A 20,825-nucleotide genomic window follows, 5' to 3' on the forward strand; every position below is an offset into this window, starting at 1 on the left:
AGCCTTACTCAGGAATGAGCAAGAGCTCATTTGTGTTTCTGGCCTTTATGCCCAGGTGGCAATTAGAGCTCCCGCTCTGTGTTCGATCATCTGATGAGATACTAATCTTGAGGGTTATCACAGTGTGTTCCCACCTAGTGAGTCCTGTGCCACCATGGCAAGGAGCAAGCTTTGACAGGGGACTCGGTGAAACAATTAGACACACCAGTTAAAGGAAAGCTTGGGAATTGCACACAAAGCACCTAATGTCCTGTTCAGGTGAAGCAAAAATAAAGACCTCGGCAAACAGGGAAATGCTTTCGCAGCCTGGCTCAGTTCTGTGACCGCAGGCATTGGAGGCCGTGGTGAAAGGCAGCCCTTGGCCTGCGACGTGTCTTCTCAGCCCTGTGTCCCCCCGAGAGGCACAGCCAGGCTGGAGAAGCCAAATGCCAGCATTGCCCCTCGAGCTGGTGCTGCGGGAGCCATGGGGGGACCCAGCCCCGTAGGCGGGGGTGCAGGAGGTCTCCCCAGGCAGTTTGCGGGGCTGAGCCCCCCGTTCCCAGGGCGGTGCGAGGCTGACTGGTGGGAGAAGTCCAGAGCACGACCAGTGCCCAGCACAGGCCAGCCTGCTCCCCGCTGCTCTGCCAGCTTGCTGGTGAAAACCTGTGCCGGACAGGCTTCGGGCTAGACTGGTGTGCTCGTATCTGTCAGGACCCCCTCCCTGCCCCATCGAAGGCCATGGGCAATTGGGGCTTTTCCTGAAGGGCCACCGGTGGGCTCTCTACCCTGGTGTTCCCTGCACACGCGTGCTTGTGTCACTTGTGTGGAGCCCCCCAGCTGCTGCAGGCCCCGTACGGTGCTGGGGCCGGGCTAAGGTGTCCCTGTACCTGCAGAGCCGCAGTCACAGGGGGCCAGGCGACGGCAGGGTGCGACGCCGCAGCCCAGAGCAGGGGCAGTGCTGTGGCAGGCCCTGGGTCAATACCTTGGCAGCGTTACAGCTGCTGATGACAAAGTCAGAGGCAGATAAAGTTACAGAACCACCCCGAGCTGCTGCTGTTTGTGTCTGCAGCTGTACCGCAGGGCAAGGTCAGGCTGTTTGGGCTGAGTCTTGAGTCCCCTGTGTGTGACCGCAGCGAGATGTTGTGTCTGGGAGTGTGGCCATGAACAGAGCCTCCGGGGCCGGCGGGACCCTGCGGAGCGCAGCTCCTGGCTGGGCCGCGGCAGTCCTGGCACCGGGGCCTTCCCGGGAGCCTGCCGGTACCGTCCAGTGGTGAGGAGAGGGGCTGGAGAGATTCCAGGGAAAGGGGACAGCAACCGGAGCGTCAGGAGAGGGTACAGGTGGGTGAAGGGAAGGGGGCTGGGGAAACGTTCGCAGCACAGCAAAGGGGCTGCAGGCTCACCCCTGCCTGCGCCAGCACCAGGGCAGGTTGCTGCGCTCCAGGTAAACATTAAGTTACTGATTTAGTCCCTCTGGCTGTCCCCTGCCTGCCATTGCTGCCCCTTATTTGATTTTCTCCACTGTTTGAGGGCCCTCTGCCCTTCCTCTGCTGGTTCCCCACTCACCGGTCTGTCGCAGGGCAGCGGCACTGCTGCAGTCCTGCTGCAACCCCGAGCCCCCCCCAGCCTGGGGGTGCCTGCAGGCAGGGGTGCAGCCCCATTGCCACTCTGCCTCCCAGAAAGCTTGGGCAGATGGGCAGTTGCATCACTGTAGGAGCTTGTGCAATCTCTGCAACCCGAAAGCCAAAAATTGACCTGATTTTTCCATGAAAGTAGGTTTCTATTGATTGCGTGTGCTGTCAGGCCATGCTGCATCGTGTGCTTGGTGCAGAGGAGCACGGGGGGGTGTCTCCCCCCTGGCCCTGGTGAGCAGGATGCCTACAGCGTGGGCTCCAGGGAAGTTACAGGACATCACCTGGCTAGGAATGTCTTGTGGGGAGCTGCTGGCTGGCTTGCAGTGGTGCGCTGCCGGTGTGCCGGGAGTTGCTGCATGGGGCAGCTTGCTCTTGGCCACTACCCGGGAGCATGCTGATGCCTCCAGGACAGCTGAATGTCCAAGAGGATGGTTCGTGGTTGTGGGAGACGTGGCTGCTGTAGCTGCTTAACCTCCTTGCTGCCCCACAGGCAGGGGCTGACGAAAGGGATGCCAGGCAGCCCTGTAAGGTGTGGGGGGCGCAGCAGGCAGCCCTGCTCCTTGCTCTGTCGGCCCTTGGCCCCGGGGCACTGCTGGGCAGGCAGATCCTGATCATGTCCCTGGCTTTGTGCCACGAGCCAGGTGCTCCCAGGTTACAGGCGTTGTCTTTGGCAGGTGTGCGGGGTCAGCATGCGGGTCCAAAGCCAGTAATTTATGTAAGAGAGATGTTCTTCCTGCCTGCCCGCCCTGCGGCACCGAGATAAGCCCCGTGGTGACAAGGGCCCTTTGTCAGCTCTTCTCCCCAGGGTGACATGTCACTGGGGCCAGGTGCAACAGCTTGTCACCTGTGGGGACACAGCCGCCAGCGCCTAAATGATGCACCCAAAGATAAGGTGTGTGGGTGGGGGGAGGCAGCCTGCCCACCACCCTCTCTCCCACCACGGGGCCAGGGTCTGGCTCAGGACCTGCCCCCAGCGTGGGTCCCCGCCATATAACTGTGGGGTGCTCCCGGCTCGACTGTGCATCCCGATGCTGGCCTGGGGACGACTCCCGACCAGGCTGCGGTGGTCTGGGGGTGAGTGCCATGTGTCCGTGGGGTACCGGGGCCCCCCACCCCGGGCTGCCTGGTGGGACCATGGTCCCAGAGGGTGGTCGTGGGGTACTGCAGCCCCTGTGGCTAGTGGTCTTCAGCAGCAGCTCTCGGGGCCGCCACTGGGGTCAGTGGCTGCCCCTGGGGCGGTGCAGCAGCCAGGTGTCCGCCCTGCAGAACTAACCCACTTTAGAAGAGAAACCTGCCCTGTGCCAGATTTTCTGGGCTGTTCTCAGCATCTCAGTTACCAAGGTGACTGTTTCCTGTGCGATTGCTAGTGCTTCATGATCTTGATCATGATATCCGAGTGACTTCCTTTCCTCTGTAAGGAGCCGGAGGACCCGCTCCTGCCCGGGGCTGCCCGGAGCCCTGCTGGGGTGTGGAGAATTCAGGTCAGTTTGGGTTCTGCTGCTTTTGCTTTTTGCGCTTGACCCGGCTCTTGCATTGCTCTTGATGTGGTCCCACACACGCGACGGCCAAGAGCATGTCGTTCTTCACAAATGACCGAAGCCGAGATGAGCCGCAATTCACTTCTCACCTTTTCTCCTTGGTGGAAAACCTCTCTCCTGCAACCTGAAACTGGGCTGATGGATTTTCCTTGTGTTGCTGCTCTCCAGACAGTTTTCCATCAGGCTGCCGGCCCCTGGGACCGAGCCCCCACAACATGGGACTTTGCGGGAAGGCCAGTGCTGTTCCCGTTGGCCTGCTTGGGGGACCCCCTGCTCCGGTGGCTGCCGGGGCTGGAACGGGCCGGTGTGGGCAGGTTTGTGCCTGGCCACCCCGTGTCGCAGTGACCCGGTGTGTGCCACGCCGGGCGCGCGGGAACGCGAGACGGGGCGTCTTCTGAGTGCCCGTCTCTGTGGGTGCCCTCGCACCCCTGGTCGCTGCCCGGGACCGCGGGCGTCTGGGATCTCTCGGGGCAGATCCGGGGCTCCCGCTCGCACTGGCACGGGTTGGCACCGGCAGCCCCATGCTGGGAGGGGGAGAGGCGGCGCTGAGCCCCGGGCCGTGCCCGGTGCCGCTGGGGGGGTGTCCCCAGACGGGGGCGAGCGGTGCGCCGGAGGGTGCCGTGCCGGGGGCCGGGCGCTGCGGCGGGCGCGGAGCTGGCGGCGGCGGCGGCGGCGGCGGGGCGGGCGGGGCGGGCGGCGGTGACGGCATCCGGCGGCGCCCGGCGGAGCGGCGGCCGTGCCGCGCCGTGCCGGGCTGCGCCGGGCCGAGCGGAGCCGGGCAGGGCCGAGCGGGGCCGGTCGGTCGGTGCGGGGCCGGTCGGCGCGGGGCGGGGCGGCGGGCGGCGCTGACAGCTGCTCGGCGTAAACAAGCGGCCCCGCCGGCCGCCCCGGCCGCCCCTGCCTGGGCCGGGCCCGGCTCCGGGGCGGGCGCTCCGGGCGCCCCGCGGCGTGACGCGGCGTCGCCGCCAGACGGGCCCGGCCGCCGGCGGGACGGGAGCGGGCAGGCCGCGCGGTAAGGGCGCGGGCGCGGCGGCGGGGACGCGGCCGGGGACGGGTTCGCCCCGCCGGCGCCGGCGGTTTGACAGCTGGGGCGGCCCCGGCCGGGCGGGGACCCCAGGCGGGGGCGGCCGGTGGCGCCGCGGGCCGGGCCGCCCCGGTAGCGGGGGAGGCTGTCCGGCGGCACGGGGGCCGCCCCGGCGGGGGGAGCGGGCGGGGTCCGCGCTCCGGGGCCGGCGGGGCCGCGGCCGCCGCGGGGAGCCGGGGGCGAGAAGGGAGCCGGGGCCTGGTGCCGCAGCACCCTCGGGGCTGCCCCCGGCCCTGCCACTGGAGCCCCGGTGCCGGTGGGCACCGGGCAGGGGCCTGGCCGGCAGCTGCCCGCGTCTGCTGGGTGCCACGGGCGGTGTGGGGCCGAGGGCTCGCCGGTCCCCGCTGCAGCCCGCCGTGCGGGGCTGGACTGCAGCTGCCCGGGCTGCCCCGTGCCTCGCCTTCCTTCCCCTCCTCCTCCCGCGGGTGAGCGGGCAGCACCGGGTGTGCGGCCGGGCCGAGCGGGGAGCCAGCTGGCCTGGGGAGGGCCAGGCCCGGCACCCCCCGGCCGGGGCCGGCCATAGCGCTGGCCCCTCATGGAGCGGGCATTGCCGGGCAGCGGGGCGGCTGCCGGCTTGGGCACGGCGAGGCAGAGGCAGCTGCCAGCCCAGGGACCTGTGGAGGGGCGAGGTGCTGGCACACAGGCCAGCCGTGGCAGACAGTGTCCCCTTGTGCCCTGCTGTTGCTCCCTCCACTCTTGCAGCAGCTTTTCCCCCTTCCCTGGGGGCTCAGGACCCTTTCCCGCAGGAAACTGGGCCCTGGCAGGACTGGGCTCCCATCCAGCCTCCGGTGGGTGCAGAATTTGGGACGTCGGGGCTCCCGGTGTCCCAGCAGGGTGGCCAGGCCCACAGCTGGCCGAGGTCTGGTCAATGAGGGATAGCCACAGCATGCCTGAATCGCGGCACTGTCTGTGCTGCAGCCTGCGGTGAGGGCTCCGGCGGCTGCCAGGAGCTGCTCTCCTCCCCTGGCAGCACCACAGGCTCCCTGCTCGCCGTGGCCGCTGCTCGCCGGAGGGGGATGGGGCTCCTCTGGGCAGTGCTGGCTCTCACCTTTCCTGCTGTCTCTGAAACACGACCAGATATTTCAGGGTCCCTGCGGAGCTCCGTGCATGGAGCTCGCACCGGCGCCATCGTGTCGCGGGCGCCTCTGACCTGGGTGCGTCAGTCCCAGCCCTGCTCCCCACCTGCCTTCCCCCCTTCTTGTGTTTTCCCTCCGACACGGTGTGAGCTGTCCACAGGCATCCCTGGGTGCGGGTCCCTGGGTGCGCACTGGAGGTGACGGTGTGCCTCTTTTCCTAGTCCCTGTGCCGGTTTCCTTTCAGTTGTGAAGATGAGTCACACCGGTGTCACCATGTTGTGCTCTGGAGGAAGGGCAGAGCTGAGCTGTTGAGGGTGACAGGCAGCTCGGTGCTTGACACTACTACCGGGCACTGCCTGGTCGCTCGCTCACTGTGGAGGTGCTGGGGCCAGGGGCTACCCAGAGAGCAAGGGCTCTCCCTGCCTTTCTTCCTCCCAGTCTCTTGTTTAGCTGGGGTTCCTCGCACAGCATCTGCGGGCGTCTCACCAGGTTTCCGCTTGGGACTGGAGAGACAGGATTCCCATCCCAATTGTTCCCAGCTCCATACCCAGACAGGCCCGTGCCGGTTGGAGAAGGGGCTCTTGTCCGCTGCAGAGCATGGCGGCAGGAGGCACGGCTGCCCTCGCCTTGCCTCTTCCCTCCTTTGGTGCTCTTCTTCCCTCCCAGTTTGTTTCATGTGTTTGTAAGCCCAGTGTAAGTACACATTGGGCAACAGGCAACGTAAACAGTGGCTCTGTGCTGGAAGCAGGAGCACGGGCAGGGGCAGGCATGCCAGGGCACCCTGCAGGGCCAGCTGCTGCTGTGGCTCCTGGGGGCCCCAGGTCACATCTGGCTGTCCATGAGCCATGGTGGGCAGCGCGTGCTGTGTGCCAAGGCCCCGGTGGCAGAGCCGCAGCTTGGTCTGGCGGAGCCTGTGCTCCCTGGGTTTGAAGAGAGGCACCGCGGGGCCTGACCGCTCTTCCGTCTCTCTGCAGATCGTGCTGCTGTCCTGGACGGTCTGTTCCTGCTGCCTCTGGCCCAGCTGCTGCGGGCTCGGCCCCATGCTTGCGTGGGCTGAGCAGGGACCAGCGGGGCAGAGAGGCCGGCGCTCCTCGGGGTGCTGACGCGGGGAGGCTGCTGGACCCGCCGCTCCTGGGACCCTCCTGCTCCCCAGCTAGAGGAACCCCGATATTCTGATGGATCTGAGGCCCTGCTCGCTGCTCCTGCTCTGGACTCTGGTGGTTGCCCTCGCTCTCCTGGCCCAGGAGGTGCTGGCCCAGCATATTTACACCAACACCTGGGCTGTGCTCATCCCCGCAGGGCCCCAGGAGGCTGACAGAGTGGCCAGGAAGCATGGATTCCTCAACCTGGGCCCGGTAAGTCCTCTGCTTCCCTGTCCTCATGGAAGCAGCATCCTCTGCCACAGTCTGGATGGGCGCTGGGCTCAGCCCTGGAGCCAGCTCGGGGGCTGCTCTCTCTGGCAGCAGGGCGACTGTGTTCGTGCCCGTTCACTGAAGCCTTACCGCATGTGCTGTGTTGACTGAAGGGTGGTAATTAGCTGGATGGAGACAGGGCCTCTCCTCACCAATGGGATGGTCTGGTGGCATGGCATGATAGGACAGGGCGCACTGCCTGCTGGAGGGGGAAGAAGGAAAAGCCCATCCTAGTGTGAAAAAATTGGGAGTGCTGTGCATTGGTAGAGGAGGGGAGGGCTCCGGGTTCACGGTGGTGCTCCCTGCTGCAAGCTGCCCCACTGCGGCACAGCCTCGGCTCAGCTGGGGAGGCAACAGCACCTCCTGGGTGTCCCCAGAGCAGGTGGTCTGACAGCAGCCACGTGTCCTGGGCCCTAAACAGAAGGTGTCAGCAGGTTCCCACTGCTCTTTGCTTTCTCTGCCCTCATCCAGGGATGGGATGGCACACGTGGCTGTGTTGGGACCATTGCCTCCCTCCTGACAGTGGGGTGGGGAGAATGGGGTGACAGTGAAGGAACCGGGACCCCTTGTGTTCCCTGCAATCCTGGCTGTTCCCAGCCTTGTCCCCAGCGGGAGGAGTTCCCCAGTGCTGTCCTCCTGGCAGCCTTGGCATAGCCCAGCTGCCCTGTGCTCCAGGCCCCAGGCAGCTGGCTCTGCTTTCCCTGGCTGGCTGTGGGCTGTGCCCTCGCTGGTAGCCAGAGTGTTCCCAGGTCTGACTCTCGTAGCGGTGGTGTGAAAGCTGAGAGCCACCGGGGGGTGGCCAGGCTCCTGCTTGCCAGCGCAGTGCTGCAGGCAAGACATGTCTCTGTTGGCACACCACGTCTTGCAGGCCAGCACTTCTTGATGCCACCGTTGTAGTGTGATGCCACTGCCCCGTGCTCTCGGCACGGGCTGATCTGTGGGGCTTTTCTTCACCCTGTGCCACGGGCAGGGCTCTGGCCTCTGCGCTGGTGGCAGGTGGGGACTTTGCCGATGGAGCTGGCACCAGCACAGCTGTTGTGATCACAGAGGGGGCCAAGGGGATCCCATGGGAGTGGTTGCAGCCGGGCTGGCCCAGAGGAATGCCTCCCCACAGGCATGGGGAGCAGGACCAGTGCTGCTCCAGCAAGGTGAGGCTGGTACTGGCAGAGCAGAGCCCATGTGGCTCTGCCAGCCCTGGCTGGGCTGTCAGCATGCCTGGGGGTCTGTTGCCCCGACAGCAGGATGCTGCTGCCGGGCTGGGCTGGCTCTCCGGGAAGGAAGCAAGGAGCAAAATCCCAGAGGAAATTGCACAACTCATGGCTGCGGTGTCAGGACCTCGCTGTGAGCAGCTGCCGCGAGCCATGGCGGGCGGGGAAGGTGGCTGCTGCTGGAACCAGCGGGTGCCTTGTCCTGCCACCCAAAATGAGCCCTGCATGGGGCTGGGGGTGTGCAGGGCTCTGGGGACAGGGAGCCCTGAGTCTTCCAGGGCTTGTGCTGGAAGAGGGAACTCTGTGGGGGCTGGGGCCAGGTGTGGGGGCAATGGGGTGGCCTCATATAGGTGCTGTTTGGGTGGAAGTGTCTTAGAGCCAATGTCGGGGCAGAGGATGTGTCGGGCCAGGGCTGCTGCCGTGCAGAGGGGACTGGGAGAGTGGCCCAGGATGCGTCCCACTGGGCCAGGTCTGTGCCAAGACGCCTGGGAGCAGGGACAGGGCTGAGGTGCCATCATCCTGCTCCTGACAGCGTTTCCCGTTGTGCTGTGGTGCAGAGCCCCGTGGCCCAGGCCTGTTTGGGGTCCGTCCCTGGAGCTGTGGAGGCTCTGCACCAGCTCTGCCCAGCAGTGCTCACCTTCTACCCATGCTATTTGTTCTGCTGCCAGAGGCTGGCACCTCTGCCCCGGGCTCTCCCAGCCCACGGCAGAGCAGCGGTGAGGCAGCACCTGCAGGCAGTGCCCCGTGGGCTGTGGCAGCTTGGGCTGCGGCAGGAGCTGCTGGTCTGGGCATGTTTTCTCCCGTTCTGGAGCCTGTCCCAGTGTCTGTGCTGTGGGATGAAGCTTGGCTGGCCCAGGTAGCCCGCTCCCACAGAGGGGCCATGGTGGCCCAGTGGGAAAAGCAGGGCTGGAAGGAGCTGGGCTTTCCCTCCTGGGAGGTTTCTGAGCTGCTGTTCCTGGGGGGTGCGTGCCGCTGGGACAGGATGCGGCAGCCAAGCTGGAAGGGGGGGAGCTGGGTGCTTCTGGCAGTACCCCAGTGTGAGGCCCCCAGGGTCCTTATCTGAGAGGATCCTGGCCTCAGCATGGGCTCTGGACACTGTCCTCAGAGGCGTGCTGTCCTGGCGTACTCCCCGCTCCACCACTGCCTGCGGAGCGGGGCAGGCGGGCAGTCCCCTGGGCCAGCGGTGCCTCCAGCAGAGAGATGCCAGGACCCGCGTCTGATGCCAGCAGCCTTGAAGGGGACCCAAAGGACAGCGTGGGGCGGGCGGGGGTCAGAGGGGAGGGACAGATGCAGCAGCGAGGCGGGAGCACAGTGGTTCATGCTGTTGGGGCTGGTGCAGAGGAGGGGGCACAGCCGGGGAAGGGCCCAGCTGCTGGTGCCAGCCTTGGGCTGCGCTGGCAGGACACCGGCAGTGCCAGCCCAGGGAGGGGTGAGCGCTCCCACCTCCCATACCGCTGGGCTGCTGGTCCCCGCTAGCCCCCACTGCCACCTGGCATGTCACCCTGCTCCCAGGGACGCAGGTGGGAGCACGGGCAGCCTGCTGGCCGTGGGGCTGGCTGAAGTGGCTGGGGCAGGAGCCACGGGCTGGCACTGCTCTCCGTGGGATCAGCGCCGCCTGCCCTGGAGACGCACGGGGCTGGAGGGGCAGCTCTGCCCTTGCTGAGGACAGGGACTGTGGGGATTAGGGTGGAAGCGTGTGGGCTGGCTGGCTGCTGGATGCCACCACAGTGTCTGTGCAGACCTAATCCAGTCGGATGACCAGACAGAGCCATGATGTACGTGCAGGAACAATCAGGGCTCTGTCCTTACCCCCGGAGGGGGTGACGGGGTGTTGGGGGAGGGTGGCTAGCTTTCCCCTCTGCCAGCCCAGTGCAGAGGCTTTCCTCCTCAGAACCTCCCCAAATGCTCTGAGCTACCGGGCATCCCAGGCTGTGCTGGGGGGATGCAGTGTGCCACGGGGAACAGGCCCAGATCTGTCCCCAATGACTTTGGCGGTGCTGGAGGTACGATGCTGCTGTAACAGGCAGGACTGCAGCTCTGCAGCCGGCTGTGCCAGGGCTCCAGCTGCCTGCCCGTGCCCTCAGGGAAGGGGTGTAGAGCTGCAGGCCAAGTCCTGGCCTTTCCTTCGCCAGCCCAGGGCAGGAGCAGTGCCCAGCTGCCACTGGCACCACAGAGCGCAGCCCCACATCACAAGCACCACGTCCTGGGGAGCCGGCACCGTCTGTGGCTTCCCTGGATAACACCAGCTGGCGCAGCATGGGGTTGATTTGCCCGCTGCACTGTCCCCCACTGCAAGCTTGCTCCCCACCATGGCCCAAAGTCTGGGGGACACACACAGAAAGGAGTGAGGTTCTGAGCTGGCAGCCAGGGGCTTTGCCTGCCCCTTTCCTGGGGCCTGGTGTGTGCTGGCATGGTGTGAGCACCAGACTGCCCTGGCGATGGAGCCATGGACACAAGTCCTGACCCTGGTGCTGGGCTCCTGCTGTCTTGGGCTGCCATGAGTCAGGTCTGTTCCCTTTCCTGCCCACGGAGCAGCTGGTGCATGGGGGGCTGCGCTGTGGGCGGAGCACTGCGGAGCAGAGCGATTCCTTTTGGCAGGTGGGGGCTTAGCCTGCTGGTACACGGTGCTCCTTGAGCAGCAGTGGTGCAGGCCCGGCTCCAGGTGCTGGGATGTGTTTCCCTTCACCCCGAAGCTCCCCTGTGCTCCAGAGGGTAAGTGCACGACTTGGGGAGCTGCAGCCCAGATTTGCTGCCCTGGGGCTGAGGGTGCTGCTCTGCCGGGTGCACCTTTCCTCCCCTGCTCAGCCTTGGAGGCTGTGTGGCTGGCCAGGGTGGCAGCACATCTGCAGAGCTTTGATAAGCTTGTGGGGGTTCATTAGCTGCAATCAAACTGTTTTGCGGCAGCCTGGGGAGGCAGAGGGCGAGATGTCCTCCCCCTCGTGTTTGTTCCTGCAGCCCTTGCACCCAGCCCCCCAGGTGACGGCACAGCCTGGGCAGCTGGATCCTGCCCATGGTCGCTGCCCAGGCTCTGTGGCTTCCAGGGAGACAGGGTGGGCGCTTGGCCCCTTCTCCCCTGCCCAGGCAGGCTGCTGGGCTGGGGACCCTGGGTGGCAGGGGTGGGACCGCCACGACCCAGCCAGCCTCTGGGATCTGCGGGAGCGGGTAAGGAAACAACAGCACCGTAGGGGGTTTGGGGTTTAAGTAACCGTCTGGGTGGATGCGTGGCCGCCTGGCCCAGCTGGGCTGTGCTGGAGTCTTGTCGTGCCCCTGCCCAGGCTGGGCTGTTCCGGCGTGCGTGGGAGCTGAGCTGGGCTTAGCGCAGCATGGCGCCTCGGCTTGTGGCTGTCCCCAGCTGGGGTCGGACGCCTGCGTTCCCCACCTCGCCTTGCTCAGCTGGAGCTGGCTGTGCCCCGAGGTAGAGACCAGCGCCGGGTGGGTGCTCCGGTGGGGTGCTGGCCTGGGGCACACGGGGAGCAGGGCTCTGCTAGCAGCCTGTCCGGAGGGGCAGAGGCTGGCTCAGACCCTCCCTGCTCTGGCTGGGGCTGCCTGGGGAGCAGGGCTGCAGGCTGCCCGGGACCCTCCTGCACCAGTAGCAGGGGGTGCTGGTTGACTCCAGAAGAGGAGCGGTGGGTTTGGCACCTGAGGTTGGTGCCTGTCCCAGGCTGGCTCCAAAAGGCCTGTCCCTCTCTGCCACCTGCAGCAGTGGAGTGGGCTGTGGCCGGGGAGCTTGGCGCTGCTGCCTGGGACCACCCTGCCAGGGCAGCAGCTTTGTTGGATAATTTGAGACTTAGTGCCATGCAGGGACCCACAGGAGGTTGAGGTGGGCAGAGGCTGTGGTGTTGTGGCCCCAGGGTCTCCCCAGCTGCCTTGTCACCAGCTGCTGCAGCCTCTCACAGGAGGTCCTGCCCTGTGCACCCAGACACAAGCCCCACCAACCACTCCAGAGTGGGGCCCAGTCTGCCCATGGCAGCCCTGGGGCTCGGGATTGCAGGTGTGGAGATGGGGAACTATGGAGAAGGGGCTCTCAAGTCCATCCTGCTCCTTTCTCTGTTGCAGATCTTTGGCGACTATTACCACTTTCGGCACAGCGGTGTGGTGAAGCGTTCCCTCTCGCCCCACCAGCCCTGGCACAGCCGTTTGGCCAGGGAACCGCAGGTACCTGCAGCAGGGGGGCCTTGCCCGCCATGCGTGGGGGGCCTGGCTTTGGGCCTGGGCACTTCACACTGGCATGTGAGCCGGTGCTGGGCACAGGATGGAGCTGAGCTGCCTTGAACCGTCCCTGGCATCGAGGCCCTTGGCAGAGCTGAGTGGGAGCCCAGCACGTGGCCGGCAGGGGCAGGGGGGCAGTGGAGCCAGCGCCACTGGCCTGTGGGCTGCTGTGGGCCCAGGGCACGGGGCAGCCTGCGCTCCCTGGAGGGTTCTCAGCCCTCGTACATGGGACAAGGTGCGCAAGGGCAATGCCAGCAGTGCCAGATCGCTGTGTGGCAGGGCTGCCGTGATCTCTGTCCCCTGGCGCTGGCCCAGGGGCCTGGCAGGCTGGCAGCAGAGCTGGGTGTGCAGCGTGTCACAGCGGCTGGCAGGCTTTTGGCAGCCCGCTGCTCGGCAGAGCTCTGTGCTGTGACCTGCCCGCTCCGCTGGAGCGCAGCCTGTCGCGGGACACCCTGGCCAGGAGGGATGGTCTGGGTGCTGCTGTAGCTCTGGGGGGGTCAGATACTCTGCCAGCCCAGGGGTGGCTGTGAGCTCCCCAGGGAGAGCCCCTCTGGGCAGGCTGCTGGCTGTGGGGCAGGGGGTCTGGGGAGCTGCTGGCATGGGCATGAGCTGCTTCTCTGTCCCCAGGTACAGTGGCTGGAGCAGCAGGTGGCAAAGCGCAGGACCAAGCGAGACATTTTCATGGAGCCCACAGACCCCAAGTTCCCGCAGCAGTGGTATCTGGTGAGTGCAGGGCAGGGGCTGCACGCTGCCGGGCAAGGAGGGGAGCCATGCAGCCACAATAGCGGGTGTGAGTTCTGGGGATGCAGACGTGGCAGCCAAGGCACTGCTGCCAGCCAGTCTGGCAGGGAGGAGGAGGAAGAGGAGGAAGGCCTGAGGCAGCCACCTGGTGCTGTGTGTCAGGGGGCACCCCAGGGAAGAGACCATGCTCGCGGAGCTGCGGCTCCCTGCTGGGTTCCTGACAGGGCTGGGGAGAGCCCCGGGCTGGACTGGGGGGGAGCAGCCCCTTGCCGGGCCCAGAAGCAGGGTCTGTGCCTGTCTGCATCGTCGAGCTCAGGCAGAGCCGTGTTTGGGGGGCCCAAGCACAGCCTGCGGCTCGGTCTCATTTCCGAGTGGCCCTCCCGGCTGGCTGTGCCCAGCCCTCTGCGCCCAGGTCCCCGGGGGCTTCCTCATTCCCATGTCACAGCAGAGCAGGGTGAAGGCTGCCTCTTGCCCTCCTGTAAGCCAGGGCTGGGAGGGGTCCAGGCACACCCCCGCTGCAGTGCCAGCAGCTGGGTGCAGCTCCTATTGCGAGGGCTTCTCTTGGCAGTACAACACCAACCAGCGGGACCTGAATGTGCGTCAGGCCTGGGAGCAGGGCTACACGGGCAAGGGTATCGTGGTTTCCATCCTGGATGATGGCATCGAGAAGAACCACCCTGACCTGGAGGGCAACTACGTAAGTGTGAGGCAATGCTGCAGGACATTGTGCCATGCGAGCCTGTTTGGGTGGCTGTGGCTGCTCAGAGCAGCCTCGTTGCTGCGTGGTGGAGGGCCTGTGCCTGCTATGGCGGGACATGGAGGAAAGCGACGTAGTTGTGGAGCCTTCCCCCCTGCTCAGCTCGGCCTCAGGAGCATGGAGCACAGGTGTGGCCCCAGGATTGGTGGGGCTCAGTGGCCAAGGTGGACAGTCTCTAACTGCCAGATCTGTCTTCCAGGATCCAGGGGCGAGCTTTGATGTCAACGACCAGGACCCAGACCCACAGCCCCGCTACACGCAGATGAATGACAACAGGTGAGGCAGGAGGTAGAGGCAAGTGTGGCAGAGCCCAGCTATGGCAGGGTTTCAGCGGCAGTGCCATCCCTCATGGATGGCAGGAGCATGCACGGGTGGTGGCACATCTTTGCCCCATGGAGAAACCCCCTGACATCCTTTCTGATATGAGCAGCATCCTCTGGGGCTGCCCGGTGCCAGCGCAGGCCATTCAGTCCCCCCTGCCCTGGAGCAGAAGGGTAGACAGAGGAGCCCTGCAGGGCTTTTTGTCAGCTCTCTGGTTTGGGAGGGATGGGAAGCAGCTCAGGTGCTGGTTGCTGCAGCCAGTGCCCAGCCCTGTGCCCCTTGCGCCCCATCCAAGCATGCCTGGTCCTGTTTTGACTGCAGACACGGCACACGCTGCGCTGGGGAGGTTGCTGCTGTGGCAAACAATGGAATCTGTGGTGTTGGTGTGGCTTACAACGCCAGGATCGGAGGTGGGTGCCACCCTGCCCTGTGCCGAGAGCAAAGCCTGTGCTGGGCTCCGCGGGTGCCTCATGGCCGGAGGAGTGGGCTGTGCCCAGGGATCTCGGCGCTGCTGGCCAGGGCAGCCCTGTGATGGCTCGTGGCACAGGGTGGCAGCAGTGGATGGAGGGCTTTCGCCAGCGGCACCGCTGCCCTGAGGTGCGCGGCCACCCTGCCCCGTCCGGTCGCCCGTGACGTCTGCTCTCTGGCCCTAGGCGTGCGCATGCTGGATGGGGAGGTGACTGATGCTGTGGAGGCCCATTCCCTGGGCCTCAATCCCAACCACATCCACATCTACAGTGCCAGCTGGGGCCCCGAGGATGACGGCAAGACTGTGGATGGCCCGGCCCGGCTGGCAGAGGAGGCTTTCTTCCGAGGGGTCAGCCAGGTGAGCAGGAGAGTTTGCCAGGGGAGCGCCAGCTGAGCTCCTGCCCCTTCCCCCAGGTCTCCCTTGCTCTGCCTGCCCTGGTTGTTGTCCCGGCCCTCCCGGGATGAGCTGTCTTCCAGCCTATCTCCAGGATCAGGCTTTGTTGGTTTTTCCAGTTCTTCTTGTGTGATGGCCCTGAGTCAGGGCTCCTCCCGTGCGTGCGGGATGCTTCTCACACCTTTCTGAGCAGCCCCATGCTCCCAGCTGAGAGCTCCTGTGCAGCCCCGTGCCAGGCTGGTCTCTCCCTGCTCTCTGAAGCCCTGTGCTGGTTCCTGCCTGGTTTCACACCAGCCACTTGCCCTTGCTTCCTCCGCCTGTCTTTCCCCTGCTGTCCCCGTGTGCTGTTGGTGCAGCAGCCCGCATGGTTAGCTGTGCCCCATGTTCCACCTGGGATTCCCTGCGTGGAGAGACGCATGTGCCGTGCAAGGCATGCTGCAAACCCACCCCACTGTGCCACGCCAGCTCTGTCACAAACACAGCGAGTGGAGCTGTGGCTTTTGGGTACCGCGCCGCCGGTTGGGGCTGCTCTGCTGAGCTCCCGCAGCGCTGCCAGGCGGCTGCAAATCCCACACAGGCAGAGTCAGCCTGGGTGATTTCCAAGCAGAAAAAGGCATCGGTTCTTGGAAGGCCCTTCTGCCACCCAGTGCCTTACATGGTGGGGCAGCCCCCGTAGCCTCTGCAGAGGTGCTCTGTAGGCGTGGTGGTGGTGAGGGATGCAGCACTGCGTGCCCTGGCCAGTGGGCTGTGACCAGTGGTGTCCCTCAGTGTCCCAGCTGCATCTGCTCGGTCTTTCCCACTCAGGCTGCAAGAACCCTGGGGCCAGCACCATCTGCTTGTCCCCAGCTCCAGCCTGGGGCTTCCTGCCCTGCGGCAGCGTGGGTGACACCGGCGCTGGCCCTCACCCTGCCTCTGTTGCTAGGGCCGAGGGGGGCTGGGCTCCATCTTCGTCTGGGCATCTGGGAACGGGGGCCGCGAACACGACAGCTGCAACTGTGACGGTTACACCAACAGCATCTACACGCTGTCCATCAGCAGCACCACGCAGTATGGTAACGTGCCCTGGTACAGCGAGGCCTGCTCCTCCACCCTCGCCACCACCTACAGCAGCGGCAACCAGAACGAGAAGCAGATTGTGAGTCGGGGCTGCGGTGTCTGCAGGCGTGGGGCTCGTGGGGGTGGGATGCGCCGCGAGCTGCATCTGCCCTGGGCATCCCTCTGGGGACCGAGTGGGATGTGGTGCTGGGAGCAGGGCTGGCCCCGCTGTGCCATGCTGCTGCCTGCCAGGTTGCTCCCAGGACTGCGGTCTCGTGAGCTGAGGGTTTCTGGAGCTCATGAGCTGCCCCAGGAGTGGTGGCTCTGCCTCGCCTCCTGCAGCCCTTGTGGGGACACAAGTCCCCAAGACCCCTCCATCCTGGACATGGCTGGTGCCCACAGCACCTCTTACCCCAGCACTCCTCCTTGCAGGTGACAACTGACCTCAGACAGAAATGCACCGAATCACACACAGGGACATCGGCCTCGGCGCCCCTGGCCGCTGGCATCATCGCCCTCGCCCTGGAAGCCAAGTAAGGGCAGGCACAGAGCAGGGCTGGGCTGGGGGCGGCCGTGCAAGCCCCACAAGGCAGCAATGCCTGGGCACGGACCTGCCTGGGGCTGGCAGGACCCGACGCTGGTGCCTGAGCCCCGTGTCTCCCTGCAGCAAGAACCTGACATGGCGGGACATGCAGCACCTGGTGGTGCAGACGTCGAAGCCGGCTCACCTCAACGCCAATGACTGGGTCACCAACGGCGTCGGCCGCAAAGGTACTGGGGTGCCAGGGATGGACCAGGGACCCCCATTCCTGCAGGCACTGCTAAGCTGAGGGTGCTGGGGCACAGCACCCTGGGGGGCAAAGGAAGCAGGAGGCCCCGGTGGGCTGCACAGCGTGGCCGGGCACACGTCCCCTGCCAGGGACCCCCGGGAGCAGCACTGATCCCATCTCTGTCCACAGTCAGCCACTCCTATGGCTATGGCCTGCTGGACGCGGGGGCCATGGTGAGCCTGGCCAAGAACTGGACCACGGTGGGACCTCAGAGGAAATGCGTCATCGACATCCTCACGGAGCCAAAGTAAGGGCTGCTGAGCCCAGGAGGGCATCGCCCAGCGTCCTACCCACGCATGGCCCCACACAGGAGCACAAGCACCTCTGGTTCCAGGGCGGGGAGTGGGGAGGGTCTCCAGGGCTGAGCTGCCCCCAGGACCCCAGACCATCCTCCTGTGAGAGCCTGGGGAGAGTTGGGGAAGGTGCCTTCCAGCTATCCAGTGCTGAGGTCGACTGCCGAGCTTGCCTGCTCCTGCTGGGGCCGGGCTGGGCGCAGCGGGGGTGCGGACGGGCTGGGGCACTGCGGTTTGGGAGCTGCCGGCACAGTCATCCCCAGACAGAGGGGCTTTTCAGGGGTCAGACAGAAGCTCCTTTTAGTCCCGCTTGGCTGCCCCTGCCACAGCGCAACATGTGCCGAGTCTCGTGTGCGGCCGGGGTGCTCCCTGGGGGCTCTCGGGGAGGTGGAGGGGGGCATCCCTGGGCACGGATGGAGCCACAGTCTGTGCCTGCTGCCCTGCTGCAGTCCCCCGGGACCTGCCCCTGCCCATCCTGAGCGGGCAGTCCTTGTGACCAGTGTCCTGTGCTGGCACCAGGGCTGGCGCTGCGGGGCGGGGGGCAGCTGCATACAAGCACCGGGATGGGATGTCTGTGCCCGTCCCATCCCTCCCTGGCCGCGCCGTGCAGGGTGTAGCTGGCCCAGCGGCGGGTGAAGAAAGGGCCCATTCAGGGCTGGCATGGGGAGGCGGCACCGGGCAGCGCGTGCTCGGCAGGGAACTGGGGCAGCCCCGTCTGCTGCCTGCACCCATCTGGGGATGGAGAGGAGGCACTGCCAGCTGTTGTGGGATCGATTCTCACTCCAGCTGCCCTGGGGCACAGCGCCCAGTTCCTAGGGCAGCCACAAAGCCCCGCGGTGGGGGCCAAGGCACCCTGTCACGTGCCCCCCAGGCTGGAACGGGGCTCACTGTTGCCTGTCCTCGGCAGGGACATTGGGAAGCGCCTGGAGGTGCGGCGGAAGGTGGACGCCTGCCTGGGGAAAGCCAACTACATCAGCCGGCTGGAGCACGCGCAGGCCAGGCTGACGCTGTCCTACAACCGGCGGGGGGACTTGGCCATCCACCTGGTCAGTCCCATGGGCACCCGCTCCACCCTCCTGGCTGCCAGGTAGGTGCCAGGCTGCAGGGCACCCCAGGGTGGCCCCCGGGCTGGGCTGGCACGAGGGTGGATTTGCGCGATGCTGGCACTCACCTCTCGCCCCCTCCTCACCCAGGCCTCACGACTTCTCAGCTGATGGCTTCAATGACTGGGCCTTCATGACAACGCACTCGTGGGACGAGGACCCCTCTGGGGAATGGGTGCTGGAGATCGAGAACACCAGCGATGCCAACAACTATGGTAGGGCTGGGCCAGCCTCACCCCCACTGCTGCTTCCCTCCAAGCCCAGGGTGGCCTGGAGCAGTATGGGCACCCACATGCCCCCGAGCTGAGGGGCTGGTGACACCTCCGATACGCTGCAGTGACCTGGCTGGGGAGAGGCTGGAGCTGGGCACATGGGGTGGGGACGCAGCTGCTCTGGAGAGGTGGGGGCCTGGGGCAGCAGGTGCCCCTCGTGCCAGCCGGCCTGGCCCACTGTCCCATGGGCAGCCCTGCACTGGGGGTGCTCTTCCAGGTGGTGGGCACAGCCCCCCTGTCCCCTGACAGCCCGTGGTGGGGGACCAGTGCCCCTCCCTGTGCCTGTCCCAAGTGCAGGTGGTCCGGCGGGCACGGTGGTGGTCCTCACGCCATATGTTGTTGCAGGCACGCTGACCAAGTTCACGCTTGTGCTGTACGGGACAGCCACCGACTCCCCCAGCCTTTCCAACCAGCTGGAGAGCAGCGGCTGCAAGACGCTGACCCCCAGCCAGACCTGCGTGGGTGAGTGTGGGGCGGGACGGGGGTGCAAGGCGCAGGCGGCCCCCCAGCCTGTGCTGACCCTGCCTTTCCCGCAGTCTGTGAGGAGGGGTACTACCTGCACCAGAAGAGCTGCCTGAAGCGCTGCCCTCCCGGCTTCGCGCCTGGCGTCCAGAACACACACTACAACCTGGAGAACAGCGTGGAGCCCATCGCGCCCCACCTCTGCCTGCCCTGCCACCCCTCCTGCGCCACCTGCGCAGGGCCCGGCCCCAACCAGTGCCTGACCTGCCCCGCGCACTCCCACTTCAGCAGCCTGGACCTCTCCTGCTCCCACCAGACACAGAGCAGCCGTGCATCCCCTGCCCTGGCAGACAGCGAGGGGCTGGCCGAGGCCCCTTCTCCAGCCAACCTGCCTGTCCTCATTGCCAGCCTCAGCTGTGTCCTCATCGTTGTCATCTTTGTCACTGTCTTTCTGGTGCTGCAGGCACGCTCAGGCTTCAGCCTGCGGGGCGTGAAGGTCTACGCCCTGGACAGCGGGATCATCTCCTACAAGGGGCTCCCCTCCGACATCTGGCAGGAGGAGGGCCCCTCCGAGTCGGACGGTGAGGAGTACGAGGCCCACAGCGAGAGGACTGCCTTCATCAGAGACCAAAGTGCCCTTTGATGAGCCCTCCCGCCCCTCCCTCCTCCCTGCCCAGCACCGCAGGGCCGGGGCAGGCGAGGCCGAGGGGCCCCGGACTCTGTCCCTGTCCCCCTCCCGCACCGCAGCCGCCCGGGGCTCCCTACCTACCGGCACCGTCCCTCAGCCCCGGCCTGGGCTGCCAGGCACGGCCCTGCTGGCACCGTCCCCAGCTCAGCACCGTCCCAGTCTTGCACCATCTCTCTTTGCCCCGCGTCCATCCTGCACCCCATGCTGGGGTGTTTGATGGCAGCAGGACCCCAGGCGCTCACTGGCCCTGCGCTGGCAGCTGTGTCCGCTGCCTGAGGTGGGCAGCTGCTGCTGGGGGTCATGTCAGTCCCCCAGGGTGGGGAGTGCGTGGGGTCCCTGGCTTGTCATTGCTCAGGCTGGGCTGGCCAGGGCAGGGGGGGCTCTGCCCCACCAGAGCTGAGCCCAGCCCGTGGCACGGCATCCCCCTGCCCCTGCCGCCCGTGGCACCACCGGGCCGCTGCCTGCCTCCCTGGCTTGGCCCGCTGCCTCCTGGCTCCCCGCCACCTCCCGAGGGCCTGTCCGCCTCCACCCGTGCCCTTCAACAGCAATAATGGCCAGGCCTCAGCCTCTGCTGCCTGCTTGCCTGCTGCCTGCCCATCCTGCCGCAGCTGCTGCCTGCAGTGCAGACGGGCCCCCCCCCCCCACCGGAGAGCGTGGGGCAGGGCAGCGCCTTCCCCGTGCCCAAGGCTCAGCCCCCCCAGCGTGGGCAGGGACCCCTCGCACAGAGCCCATGCTGCGGGGCTGCCCCAGCCCCTCGTGCTGTGCCCCTGGCCAGGGCTGTGCGTGCTGCTGGCAGGGGCAGTGGGGCAGCGCCCGTGTCTGCGCTGCCCGGCTCTGCCTGCACCCTGCCTGTGCTGGGCAGAGCCTGGTGTCCCTGCAGCCTCAGCCCCCAGAGCGCCCCTGCCCCCCAACGTGCCTTGCCCCCACTTGGTGACAATCCGTTCTGCTCCCCGCCGGAGCCCCCTCCCAGTGCCGCCTGCCCTCACTGCCCCTGCCCCATGGGCTGGGGGCCGGTGCCACGAGCCCCTTCACCGTCCGTTGCCGCACACCGGGGCCGTGGCACGGGCTTCTGCCCACCCTGTGCCAGCACCAGCCCCGGCCCGCCACGGACGGAGCTGCCGGCCGGGGGCCACAGGACTATTTTTCTATAATAACTTTTTGGTGCACAGTAATTTTTTCTTGTAATTTAATCAGCCGGGAGCTGCCTCCTGAGCCTGTTTTTAATTTAATGGATGTGGATATAACGCTAGAGAGACTGAGTTATTAAATGTTCAGAACTATGCAAACCAGCTCCGCTACCTGTGCTCTGTGCCCCAGCCAGGAG

At 66.2% G+C, this 20,825-nt stretch overlaps 1 protein-coding gene across 5 annotated transcripts; it reads left to right on the forward strand.

The window, feature by feature from the left end:
• Nucleotides 1-1,112: 1,112 nt before the first annotated feature.
• Nucleotides 1,113-20,790, forward strand: FURIN (furin, paired basic amino acid cleaving enzyme). Of its 5 annotated transcripts, none has more exons than XM_037395145.1 (16): nt 1,113-1,317; nt 6,283-6,663; nt 11,985-12,083; nt 12,765-12,860; nt 13,447-13,575; nt 13,835-13,911; nt 14,278-14,366; nt 14,610-14,782; nt 15,741-15,953; nt 16,286-16,386; nt 16,521-16,624; nt 16,813-16,930; nt 17,884-18,063; nt 18,170-18,294; nt 18,697-18,813; nt 18,888-20,790. In XM_037395145.1, exons 2-16 carry the CDS (start codon nt 6,484-6,486, stop codon nt 19,454-19,456), a joined length of 2,370 nt encoding a protein of 789 aa, XP_037251042.1. In that variant the 5' UTR covers nt 1,113-1,317; nt 6,283-6,483; the 3' UTR covers nt 19,457-20,790. The 5 variants fall into 5 exon arrangements, with proteins under 5 accessions (XP_037251042.1, XP_037251044.1, XP_037251041.1 ...); XM_037395144.1 differs by lacking the exon at nt 1,113-1,317 and adding an exon at nt 3,948-4,160; XM_037395146.1 differs by lacking the exon at nt 1,113-1,317 and adding an exon at nt 4,997-6,001.
• Nucleotides 20,791-20,825: the final 35 nt, after the last annotated feature.

Source organism: Falco rusticolus, chromosome 7, assembly GCF_015220075.1.
Source record: "Falco rusticolus isolate bFalRus1 chromosome 7, bFalRus1.pri, whole genome shotgun sequence".
NCBI lineage: Eukaryota > Metazoa > Chordata > Aves > Falconiformes > Falconidae > Falco > Falco rusticolus.

Excerpts from the sequence above, each read along its gene's own strand:
- FURIN (XM_037395143.1), top strand. The coding sequence starts at position 10,599 with ATGTGTTTCCCTTCACCCCGAAGCTCCCCTGTGCTCCAGAGGGTAAGT. Across the intron at positions 13,912-14,277 it reads ACGCAGATGAATGACAACAG|ACACGGCACACGCTGCGCTG; the intron begins GTGAGGCAGGAG and ends TTTTGACTGCAG. Across the intron at positions 18,814-18,887 it reads CCCCAGCCAGACCTGCGTGG|TCTGTGAGGAGGGGTACTAC; the intron begins GTGAGTGTGGGG and ends CCTTTCCCGCAG.